Source organism: Struthio camelus, chromosome 2 (assembly GCF_040807025.1).
Source record: "Struthio camelus isolate bStrCam1 chromosome 2, bStrCam1.hap1, whole genome shotgun sequence".
In the NCBI taxonomy this organism is placed as follows: Eukaryota; Metazoa; Chordata; class Aves; order Struthioniformes; family Struthionidae; genus Struthio; species Struthio camelus.
Window position 1 is genome coordinate 102,701,678 of NC_090943.1, and position 12,608 is coordinate 102,714,285.

The window sequence follows — 12,608 nt, forward strand, 5'->3', positions numbered from 1 at the left end:
AATGCAAAATTTTAAAATTTTCACACTGTAAAAATTAGGAGGTAACTACTGGGCAAACATCAACAGTCAAAGAACCAACCTCCTCCGTAAGGAAAGCCAATGCAACGTCAAAATGACCTTAGCACTGATTTGATTTGTAGAACTAAGAACAAGTGGAACATATGGTTTCTTATGCAGCTGTTTCAGGTCATGAAATCTCCCCTTCACAAAAAGAGAAACTTGCTTCCCCAAACGCAGCAGTGAGATTTTGCTTCCTAATAACGGAAAACGTATCAGATGGACTAAATTCCTCTCCTACTTCCCCGGCAAGTTCCACAAATTTCAGAGGCGTATCCCCAGATTCAAACCAGCGGCAGTCAGTTTTATTATCTTGGGAGACAGCAATTACAATTCTTGGATGTGTTTCTGAGGAGTACTTTCAGTACTCGCTGGTCTCCAGAAGGCTCAGTCCAATGCCAACGGACTTCAGCGAGATGTTTCTTTTCCAGCATAGAGGAGATTTAGCAGACAGACAGTTTAAACTTCCTGATCGTTTCCACATAAAAAACCCACATACTCCCGAACAAAGAAACTCAAACAGTACAACCAACACAAAACACAGGAGTACAACAAACCTATTTGTGGTGGCCGTGGTTGATTGGGCAGCTGTATAATCAAGGTTTGATAGTGTTTCTGGGCATCAGTGAACTGAGTCTGGATCTTTCGTTTGTCTTCATCACCAAACATCTCTGAGCCCTGGCTGTTCCTGAGGAATTCTTGGTAATGGATCTCCAGGTCAGTTATTATTTTTTGGTAATCCTCCTTACGCATTGTTTTCAGCTGCAATAAGGAAAAAGAGAGCGTTGAAAAAGGAAGCAACTGGAATCACAGGGAACATACTAATACAACTGTAGAAAAACAGAACAAGCATTTTTTAGAATAAAACCTACCCAGGATGCTTGTAAAAGATCGGTCTGAAAAGTGCCCTGCAAACTAATCTACTTCTGTGGTAAAAATTTCACAACTTAAGAACAGTTTGCAGCTCCACATCCTTATGCTGTCTATCCGTGCCCTTGTGTAGCGGGAACTATTACAACAAGTATGTAATAAATCTCCTTAGCTAATCTTGCAATTTGTCCATATCACGTCCAAATGGGACAGCATTTGGGCTCTCCTTTAACAAAATATAATTGCTTGTGCAATCCAGCAAAAGGAAGGCCCATGGTTCTGGAGAACATATACCTTAAAGGACACAGCAAGCACTCTTTGGGACACCAGAGACCAGGTTATGGATGTCCCTGGTCTACAGTTAAGGTCAGATAGAGTCTTACCTTGGCAATAGTCATTGCTCTGATTTTCTCAATGTCAATCATGCAATAATGCCAGGATACCAAGCTCTTCATGTTGATATAAAGCTGGTTCCACAAAGCTAGAATAGCTTCATAGTACTGCTCAATCCTAAGATGGAAAAACAAAATTTTGTGGCCAAAACCTGCATGTCTTTCATGTAGCACAGCTGCAAAACACCCTAACAAATATCCACTAAACGTGGAGAATGTTAAGACTTTTTTCCACTAGAAAATATCCTACAAACAAATTTATCCATAACTTTCAAGTGAACAAGTAGTATACCAACAAATTTCTAAACGCTTTGAGCTGAAATTCCAAACTCCAGTATTTTGCTTTGAGCACAGGTGGTACTGCTAACAAGAGGAAACCTTTTTTCTATAGTGGTAAAGGAAAAGAACAAACTCAAATTCTTTTCTTCTCACAGGGTAGCCTGAAGTAATTTTAAGCATGTAATTCAACCTAGCAAAAGGCAACAAAAAGTGTTAGCTAAAAGATAAACGGGCTCTTTCCGACCAAGCTCACACTTTCGAAGTACTCGGGACATGTCTGTGGCACGAGCGCAAGGACTCCTGAGCCATCTCCACACAAACCAGCTCACACCTATAAGCAAATTCAGCATATTTGCACAACATAGTGTGCCCTACGTAGCAAGTACAGAGGCAGCAGCATATGACAGACCCACTGTTTTCCCATCCAAGCTCTTAAGCTTGTGGCATTGTGCGGCCCTCCTGGCTCAGCTCTCTGCTAGTTCAGGGATTTTCTGCACTGTGTTCCCTTCCACACAGCAGCTGTGGCAAGTGCACTCCTAGAGCTATTAGCGACAAGCAGATCCCCTGCACATTTACAACAGCTTAGTGCCTATCCTAACCCACATCAGTTAGGTACAGCTTCTAGGCAGGAGACATTATTAGAGATGAGAAAAACCTTATAAAACCTGAGTTTTAAATGTTCTAAGATTCCAGCCTAGGTCCTAGCAAATTTCACTGCAGTGAATTTCCTCAAGTCAAGAGGCTAATCTGTAATCCCCCACCCTACAAGGGTCAGGGGCGCTCCACTCAACGCACTGACCAAGTTTTGTGGTTGGCTGCTATTTTGAGCAAACTCTTCCATCTATTCTCAGTGGTAGGTGTAATTTCAGAAACCCAGGCAACTCACTTGGTAGCAAGATCCACTGCTAACGGATTGGGGGGAGGGATGATAAGACTAACGGATGGCACCAGCATATCGACTCCTCCAGGGCCAGTCACCAGCCACTTGCTGCGCTCATTGTTGTCCTTCAGGATGCATTCATCTCCTTTGCGCACTGTTTTCTGTAAGAAACACAGAACAAGCATGTTTTCTTCAGTTAAGCAAGTGAGGTTTCTAAGAGAGATGGACAAAGAAGATGCATCTAGATTACAGAACTGGGAGTGCTTCCCGGCTGCCAGGTCTGGGTGTGCAGCCTTGCTTCACGTTGAGACAAAAGATCGGTACGGGCCCCTTCCCCCTGAATCTGGTTTCCTTGCAAAGAAAACCCAGGAAAAACAAATAGGAGCCACAGAGTGCTCTGAGCAGTTGCCCGATGGTGATCATCAGATCATCCTTGGGTCCTGCTATGACCACCGTCAAATACCGAGCGTGGATACAGGGCCACAGTAAACCACACAGTCACTTACGGCTGTGAGCCACCATGCAGTGATCTGGAGGTGTAAAGATGCCCAGTGCTGCATCCATATTGGCAGAGGGAGCAGGAGTAAGTGCCACAGAGCGAGATCCACCAGCCACATCGGCCAGAAATTCTGACTCCCTGAGACTACAAGTGTGGCCATGGTGCAGGTGTATAACCCACTTGCATCCAAGACAGGAAAGCTTCTACAGTCATTTATCCTGCAGCAGTCCCTCCCTGCATCGTTCCATTGCAGCCAGCAAATACGATTTTTGACGTTACTAGTAAAAGGCCACAGGCTTTGCATTGACTTGGGACTTGTCTGGACTTTAGCTTGTTTAACTGTGATAGCAGTTGTCAAGCATCAGGTAACCATCGCCCAAATTTGTCTAGCTTTAGTTACAGTAATAACAAGTAGTTATCCTGTGTGGGCTGAATTTCTGTGACTCTAGAATAAAACGTCGTATGGATGAGCGCAGGCATAGAGTGCAAACAGCAGAAGTCCCAGGCTGTAAAGACAAATCACAATGGTCAATTACTGGTCACTACAGGGGTGCAACCTTGTGAATCAGGTAAAACCAGTTTTAGAGATAACAAAGAGAATAGAAATACTGGATAATTGGGAACCAGTGATGGGAAAGAGCAGGTAAGCAGAAGCAGCACCTAAGCAGACTGTTAAGAACAAATACATGAATAAGCCCAAGCAGACTCAGCACTAAGCCGGAAGAAGCCACCACCACCATCATACCTCTACCAGCAAAGAATTCAGGGTGCCAACAACTCCTTGTACTTTTCCCCACCTTTTGCTAGATGAAGCCTGAGGTGTTGACCTTATGACCCAGCGGGTCTCTGGAAGGGTGAGGACACCACCAAAGAAAAGGGTAGATGCTAGGAAGTGTCTGTAATATTGTCTATTATCAGTGAGACTTTTTTGTATTAACCTGAACTATGAATATTAATACTGTTTAAACCGGATTAATAGTAGCCATTTGCTGTATTTTGATTAGACTTACTTAACCAACCAGAACATCTCCCGTTTATTTTGAATTGAGCGAACGTCAGAGCTTTTTTGCTGAAGAAATGAAAACGCTGACTAAAACCATACAAAGGGGTTAAACCTATCAGTTCAACAGTTTGTTTACAAAATCATTTGCCATGTTCTAGTTTACATGATGTTCATTCTCAATCAAAAAGGGATACACTACCAGATCCTGTTTGTAGTCACACAGAGCTTTGAGGATAATGGGCTTGTTACTCCGGTAGTCTGGGTTACGTGGTTTCAGCTGCACAATCTTCTTGGACTTATTCACCAAACTCTGCACTTGCCTCTTGTATTCAAGAATTCTCTCTCGTTCATTCTGCAAAGGTTAACTGTACGTTAAAACTTCACTCTAAAAAGAAACCACATCCAGTTCCCAAAGTTGAATCAAGAGAGAAATACATCTCGAGCTCTCTGCAAGTAAAATTTCCTTTGGCTCCAGTAGGATGAGTCTTCGGACTATACTGTAAAACTGCCACTTCAAAAAAGAGAGGAGAAACATCACACTAAGTGTCTGTGCAACTCTAACAAGGTGCTGGTTTTCTTCCAGATCTATGATGTGCTTAAAGTGAGGTAAGAGACACATGAATAAATGGAAAGAAATCTGTTACAGCACGAATGCTACAGAAACTACTAACAACTATACTTGCAGCCTTGACTTCATCAACTGCCCTTTTACATAACTGACCATTCTTCCTCAAGCAGATGCAATTCAAAATTGCCGGAGCTGACTCGTGATGAGCAAATAGTTAACTCAGCTATAAGAGTTAAGTTCTTTCAAAGAGACAACTGTGATATCCGTCATGTCATTTTATCATCTATTAAACATACTTATCCTTTCAGGAGAAATCTGTCCTCGCACCTATGAACTGAAGTATTTTGTTTTTTTAACTTGTTAGCACGTTAGAAACTTGTGACTTTGTCAGGCTCATTTCAGACTGAAAAAGACATCAGTACAGGTCCCAAACAGTATTACCCAAAGCAAAATGACAACACTGACCCATTTATAGGCAGAAATTCCCCAGAAATGGGCATTAATATAGCACTATCGTTTCAAGTTCTCTCCAGTACTGTATATAATCATTACAGTGAAACTACATTTGCATTTGGTATCTGAGGAGAGTAACAGTTTGGCGACTGATTTCCATGGAAGTCAAAAGGTAACCTGCGAGTTGGGTGTAACAGTACCTCCAGTTCTTTGATCTGTTCCAGCAAGGTTTGTAGCGACATGCTCTTATCACAGATGAACTTCTTCCTGATAGAATCTTGCAAGTTCTTCAAGTAGCTTTCCGTGGCTTGGGCCTCTTCAAAAAACTACAGGAGAAAAGTTGTGGTTTCAATTGTACTCTTCTCTCACAAACAAGTCCACTAAAATCAATGGATTCCTTTCATGAGAAATTGCAGTTTGCATCTGGGAGAATGGCAACATTTACAACAGTAAGGTAACATTGTGCTAGGTATAATTGTGCACAAATTTTGGAAGATTTTGGTACAGAAAAAATACCTTTCAGTTATCCAGCGATGGGATTCACATTTTAACAAAAGCAATGAGGGATATGACATCTGCTATGAACTGCTGATCATACTCACAGTCTGTAAACCAAATTCTGAAGCTCTTTCTTAAGCAAAAGACATGATGACAGCTCTGAAAATTCTTCCGTGTGGAAAACAGCAAACACGTTTTTTTTTTGTTACTCAACATTGCTAGCAAATGAAAGGAGCTTTTTGAAACACGTGAATTTTTAAAAAACGTTCAAATGTTTAAATGTTGTAAATGCTACCAGGACATGAAGTTTTTGATTAAAGTAATAATTTATGCACAGCTACTTGTCTAACACTTGCATAATTCAAAGATATCTACATTGCTACTCACCTGAAAGTATGCTGCATTCTCTTTTAGATGAACATCAATGCATTTGGTGATCTGAAGAATCCAGCTCCACTGAGTTTGTAGTGTATCCATATAGGCCTAACAAAAATAACAAAATAAAGAACTGTAACCATCACCCTGATCTCTCTCCCGTGACTAGACTCCAGCACAATTATTTATGCTCCACATATATGCAAATGAAAGATCTGCTACAAGAAATTCATGCACACCAGAAAAATATAACTCATGCATATAATTCCATGACTTGTCAACATCTACCTGACTGAAGAGAGTTAAATATCTGTTTGTTGGATGCAGAGAGAAACCTGTTCATGATTTGAATTTTGCTTCATCAGCATAAAGCCTGAAGTGCATGAACAAACGGGTATGATCGGGAGAGTAAAAAGCACAAACAGTAGCGAAAGCAAAGTATTTCAATTGCAAATTGTGCGTTCTCCTTCTCCAAGAGTCACTGTCAAGCATGGTTGTTTATTATGACTACTTTTAAATTTAAACTTCTCATGTAGCCCTCATGTATAGCCTTAAAAAAATTACACACGACTTTTTACTTCACTGCTGGAGCTTACAAGGATCTTTTCTTTAGGGCAGACACTGACCACAGAGAAAATTATGAATAGTGATTTTACACAACATGATACCAGATGACTAAGTAAATATCCTGAAAATCAGAGACGAGTCATATTTTTTCCTATTAACTTCTTTCAGTTTCAGAGTTCTTACACATCCTTGAAACTATAATTATAGCATTTTCTAATAAAAGGAGATTTTTCAAAGTGATCCAGCCTTTATAATGGAAGGGTAAATGTATACCAAGCTGTGAAAGCAAAACCATCTTGGCTAAGCTGCAGAAAAGCAGCATAAATTTCCGTTGCAGAAAGTATTTGCACTTGGATTAAATATAAACCCTCAGCAAAGGGTGTGGCTATCTTCAAAACACACCTGCTAAGAAAGCAGAAGAACAAGAATGAGGTGCCTTCCTATCATTAATTCTGCTGCACTAAAGTCAACTCACAGGAGACAGAGCAATCTGAATACATTTAGACAACTGCATAAGCTGTCTAAACGGGAGCTTCCCCTGAGCTGTTAAGAAATCTGCAGTACTAGTGGCCAGATTTGTAGGAGAAGGTAGAAGCATTTATTAGATCAGTCGATATAGCTGGAAAAAAAGAGAGACATGCTTTCTGGCACACAAGCCCTTCTCCAGGTCCAAATGTGGCATTTCGTTTACAGACATTCACTGAGAACTTTTCTCATATAACAACTAAAAGGTGAAGATAAATCATATGAAATCTAACTCACCTCAATTTTGTCTGAAGCAGGGTGCTGGCTGAGCACTAGCTGGTCACTTTCTTGCTTTAGCTTGTTGAGTTCTTTTTCTTTAAGCTCCAACTCACTCATGCGTTTCTAAACAACCAAAGCACAGCAGTAAACAACCCCCCAAAGGTAAATTACATAGGACGGTTTAATTGAAACTTCCCAGTTAGGATTGTGCAAAATTATCCCTGCTAACATTAAGTATTAATTCTATCCAGTGTACTAAAGCTAAATATGAAGACAGTAGCATCAAAAAGGTACAAACATTCCAGTTCTGCTCTCTAGGCTTGCCACTTACAGAGAGCATCCAAAATGTAACCCTTCCTGTCAAAGAGGATTGATGGAAGCAACATCCAAAACAAGAGAACTACGCAAAAGTGTCTCCTCAATGATGTGAACTGTCACTGCTTTTTTAACTTGGTGACTGGCACTGACATGGGCTATAGGAACATACAGGGCTCAATTTGCCTAGGTACTCACAGAAAACAGGAAGCAGCAGTGTAAAACACCTCTGACAGTACTCTCACTGTGCTGCTTGCAAGACCATCAGAAGAAGAGAGAGCAGCTCTCTCTGGTATACCTTTACCTCCTGGTGACAGAGATCAGGGCCAGATATGGAGACCCCCCCATTCCCTACAAAGTCCTAACAGGGAGAATGAAATTGCTTGACTCAAGTCCCTTAGCATAACATGCCAATATAAGGGCTGTGTGCCCAAGTGCATGCATGATTATTAGTGAATTGTACTGAAAAGGTCAGTTTCTAAGCTTAAAAGGAACCATGACAACCAGGTATCCAATCTTTGATTCAAAAGGTTGTCACACAGTACTTACTCCAAAGCGTTGATAAAAATCCCCAGAAACTTAGAAAAGAGCGAAATACCCATCCCATGATCAGCCTCACTGTGCTAAAAGGGAGCCCATGGAAAGAAGGGCTCTCTTACAGAGAAGGCCTCCTGCTTCCGGGCAATGTCGGTGTTCCTGTCACTCCAGTCATAGAGAAGCTCCTCTTCCTCACAGTCATTGATCCACATGATCTCTCTGCTAGTGGCTTGGATGAGGTTCTGGAACTGACGGAGCTGATCCATTCTCTCAAAGGAGTGTTTCTGCAAGGAATTCCAGAAATGAGAAGCAATAAACACAGAAAAGCCCATGTGTGGGAGAGAGGGAGAAGTCAAAAGCACAGCACATAAATTTTGTTTAAACTAACAGCAAAAAACATACCACTATGAAACCTGGCAATGGACAGTGGATAACATGCCTGGATTTATGAAACAATAGGAACCTAAACTCATAAGCTTCTGAAAGTACTCATTTCAAACACAAATGCAGCAGACATGTAAAGCCAGCAAGTAAAATGACATGGTGTAATCTGACTTCTACTAGCATTTGCTGCTGACAGTATATACTTGATGTAGTAGCACCTTTTGCACAAAAGACACTCTTCATGACAAGATTCCTTCTATCCTCAAATCTAACACACTTCCTGTTACTTGAAATGTGCACAGGGATCAGCTTCCAATCCCAAGGGTTACGTCTTTTTATGTTTTGTGTAAGGTTCTCACTGCATTTTACATGAAGACCCAATGTGGATGCACAACCCTACAAAGAATTCGGTTTTCATCCCAGCTTTGAATGTGATTTTTTAAGCTTCTTATATAGCCTAACTTCACTGCTAAATTTACTCCCATTGAGGAGGAAGAGTTCTATTCTTCATCTGCTTAGTGACCAACCCCCTTCCTCAGGGGCAAACTAGAGCCTTACTTTTGAGGATAAGTCAATTTTACAACAAGTAATGACTTAATCTCAAGTTCTTGACTCAAACTGAGCCTTATATTAACCACAAAACACTGCCAGTTTACTGCTGGACAGAATTACTTAAATATGCAACTATTACTCTAGTGAAACCTAAAATGTTCCTTGACTAAGAGATCACTGTCAGCCAAGCAAAGAAAGCACTCCTCAGAGGGTATGAGATATGAAGACATCTTGAGCTCACCAGCAGCCCTTCATATTCTTCTTCCAGCTGATGAACTGCAGCCTTCTCACGCTGAAACAGAGACAGTAGATATTTAGTGTGCCTCTTCAAACTTTCTGACTGCTTATGTTCCTCTACAGTGTCAGTACCATGATGTTACTACTTTAGGTGGTAATTTGAAAATGCCTCCAAGGGATATAGGGAAATAGCTGCTCTGTGCTGTTGGAAGATCACCAAAAGTATAAAAACAAGGCTTGGACCAACTTATTTCCCCCAGCGATATTAAGTACAAAAGCAAGGCTGTACATAACCCCTGTACCACAGAAACAGCCCCTGAAACTGGATCTCTTTCTGTACTGAACTCCTAGACAACTGCAGAGAACCAACTAGTCCCAGATCTAGCTTGAGACATGGTGAAGTAGTATGATCTATGATCTGAGCAGGAGACTGATTTTTATTCCTGCTGTTGTGACCGTGAACCTGAACAACCTTAGAATGGGTATTCCAGGGCTAGACCACTACTTTTCCTACTTGATCAAGCAGAAGGAAAAAAGGAAGTAGCATCCCTTCCATTCTTCAGCTTGGCTGAAAGATCAGAGCTCCAGAGCTGAGTCCCGTTTCTTTAGACTCAACTTTTACCTCTTGCCCATACGAGCAACTAACAGAAGAGAAGAACGGAAACAAAGTGAGCTTTCTCTCCCATATCCCTACTTGCAGAGCTAATAGCACAGGGAGCTAACCACCGCGTTTTCAGCAGCTTCTTTATTCCAATCACAAAACCCAGAAGGGACCACAAGCCGCAGTGGAAAACAAAAACAAGAACAAAAAAAGCTCTAACCTTAGCCCAGAGTGTAGGCATTTCTTACAGAAATCCCTTCATCACTCAAGGCTGTATCTAACCACCCACCTTATCCTTCCACTTTGTTGTTTTAGCATACCTAGACAGAAAATGAGAATAATCACTCTTAGCCATCTTTCCCACCAAGAATGTCACCAGATTTATTTGCCAGTCTTTGTACGCAGCAATGAAACGTTACATAGACATTAAATTTTCATTTCAAGATTTTGGGGAAAGAAGGGGCACACAAAACCATCATGAAATAGTAGCGTACCAGGCTTGAAAGCAGTTGCCATCATGACACCTATGCTTTCTGAAGAGAAGCTGAGCTATTCAGCATTTCTCGTGGCAGTGGAACACTGGTAAGCCAAGGTTATGGATTTAAACTAAGCAACATGTAAGGGAACACAGTAAATATTACCAGATCTGTTTTGACTTTGTCCAGGTGCCAGCGATAGTCTCCAATGGCATTGTGAGTTCTTCTGTGGTCACTGATTTGTTGCTCAATGGATGCTGCATCAAAACCCCATTTCACTAGCTCCATTTCGGCCTAAGGAAAAGAGAGAGCATTTGTCTTTTCGTTTCCAACAAGTCATTGTTATCTAAACCAGAGCATCAAGGAACTGCACTGAAGAAAATATGACTATGCAACAAAGGATAAAACTGAACAAGGTAAAGTTCAGAACAGGAGTTAAAATTTCTTAAAATTGTCATCACTTAAACAGTATAAGAGGCTCCCAAAGTAGAAGAAACAAAGTAGGGGAAATATCTGAATAGCTTAAAATCAACTAGATAAAGCACACTTAGCAGTGTGCATCTTTGAGTATTTTGGGTGGCTTAAAGAACCTAGCCAAGCTTCACTACTCCTACTGAGGAGCAGGACAAGAAGCTTGGATATTATTAAATATTTAAGGGATCACTGAATGCTTTTATATTTAAATAAAAGTATATTTATGCAAAAGTATATTTAAATATGTTTTTATATTTAAATAAATATTTATATTTTAAAAAATACATATTTATTCTTAACTATTATTAAGTATTTAAAGGGATTATAAAAGAAAACTTAGACTTATGGAAAGTGACTGTGAAAAATAAGACTGGGAAAAACAGATCGTCTGGATAAGAGAAATGTATACCGTGATGTTTACTGCCACACATCGCAGGAGTAAAAAGCTACATATGTTTTTATTTGCTCTAAGAATATAACTAATCCACGAAAACCTCCATTAGTTTCAGAGGAAATTGTAGACCTCTAGTAAGGATTCAGAAACAATGTTCAAATTCAAGTAGCACATGTATTCTCTTTAAAGCAGGAATGTTAAGAAAGCTGGCCAAGAGGCAGCATGATCTGAACAAAATAATGTCCCAGATATCCCAGGTAAAGAACGTTATTAGAACTACCATCTCTGATATTATCTTCAAGTATTAAAATTCACTGAATTCACTACTCAACTGCTCAAATTCCAAATCATCTTTTATGCTGTAAAGACACGATCACAATCAATCTCTGTGTGTATGCCTCTGTGTGCACATGCACAGCAGAAAGATAAATATCTTGATCTTGGGTTGGGACTGAATTTGATAATTACCAGCCTGGAGCCAAATCTTTACAACTCAACAGATGTCAATAAAGCCTGAACGACACTCAAGTATAGGGCTTTAAAGGAAGGGTTGAAAAGGTTCCAACAAGCAAAACCATTCTACATTCAACCACCCAAAAGCTACAGGACTTTGACCTTTCTTATTGTATTTATACGTACTAAAGAGACTGTAGCAACAGGAGCAATCTTGGGTGACTGCCAATATGTGAACAAAGGCTGTCTGGATTTCAGTGCACTTTCCTTAGTTCTACAAGGGAATTTTGACCAACACTCCTACCAGCTGATTTTCCTGTCAGCAAACCATCATGACAGAAAACAAAAACAACAGAGTATCACAGCTGCTCAAAACTTTCTCCTACATCTCATCATACCAGGAAACATTATCTTGCTGCCGCATGAGCAGATAGTGATATAGTTTGTACTGTGGAGAGAAAAGGCCATGGTGGAAAGTTCAAAATAAATTTTCCCTAAAAACTTCAAAAACCCAACAGGGAGCTCACTGCTTACTGTCCTAACGTCAGCTTTGCCTTAAGGACTGAAGAGGGAACAGAGAGTGAGCTTTTTCTTTCATAGGAGCTTTTGTGTGGGAACACTGCTGTAAAGTGCTTGCTTATGCTTCCCAAGATTAGCGAGACGTGTCTGAGCAAGGTGTCACGCGGCATCTTTGGGAGATGCCACATGTTCATGATCTTTATCACTGGAAACATGCCCAGCGCACTGTCAAACATCACTCCTCTAAGCATGACAGGTTTTGCTCTCCCACAGTATATGTAGAGCAATCATACCTGCTCCTGCTCTCTTGGCACAATGCCTATAAATGTTACCGCTCAAAGAGTGTATCTCCACTTTCCTTTCTTCCTCTAAAACGTGCCACAGTATGAGAGGGCCTTGAAGGACTAGACTATGACTAGCACACATAAAGTATGGGGAGCTGCTGTACAGAGCTGTCCCCTCCTCATGAGCTGTCCCCTCC

General features: G+C 40.7%; 1 protein-coding gene across 3 annotated transcripts in view; it reads right to left on the minus strand.

Annotated features, from left to right (window-relative positions):
• Positions 1-12,608, minus strand: part of DSP (desmoplakin) — a 39,785-nt gene that overhangs the window by 14,636 nt on the left and 12,541 nt on the right. For all 3 annotated transcript variants that reach the window (XM_068931901.1, XM_068931900.1, XM_068931899.1), the window contains exons 5-14: positions 10,453-10,581; positions 9,215-9,265; positions 8,160-8,321; positions 7,204-7,308; positions 5,887-5,982; positions 5,202-5,327; positions 4,180-4,332; positions 2,485-2,639; positions 1,311-1,437; positions 615-819 (exon numbers count right to left, since the gene is read on the minus strand). In XM_068931901.1, the coding sequence (XP_068788002.1) occupies positions 615-819; positions 1,311-1,437; positions 2,485-2,639; positions 4,180-4,332; positions 5,202-5,327; positions 5,887-5,982; positions 7,204-7,308; positions 8,160-8,321; positions 9,215-9,265; positions 10,453-10,581 (1,309 nt within the window). The remainder of the gene's footprint in view (positions 1-614; positions 820-1,310; positions 1,438-2,484; positions 2,640-4,179; positions 4,333-5,201; positions 5,328-5,886; positions 5,983-7,203; positions 7,309-8,159; positions 8,322-9,214; positions 9,266-10,452; positions 10,582-12,608) is intronic.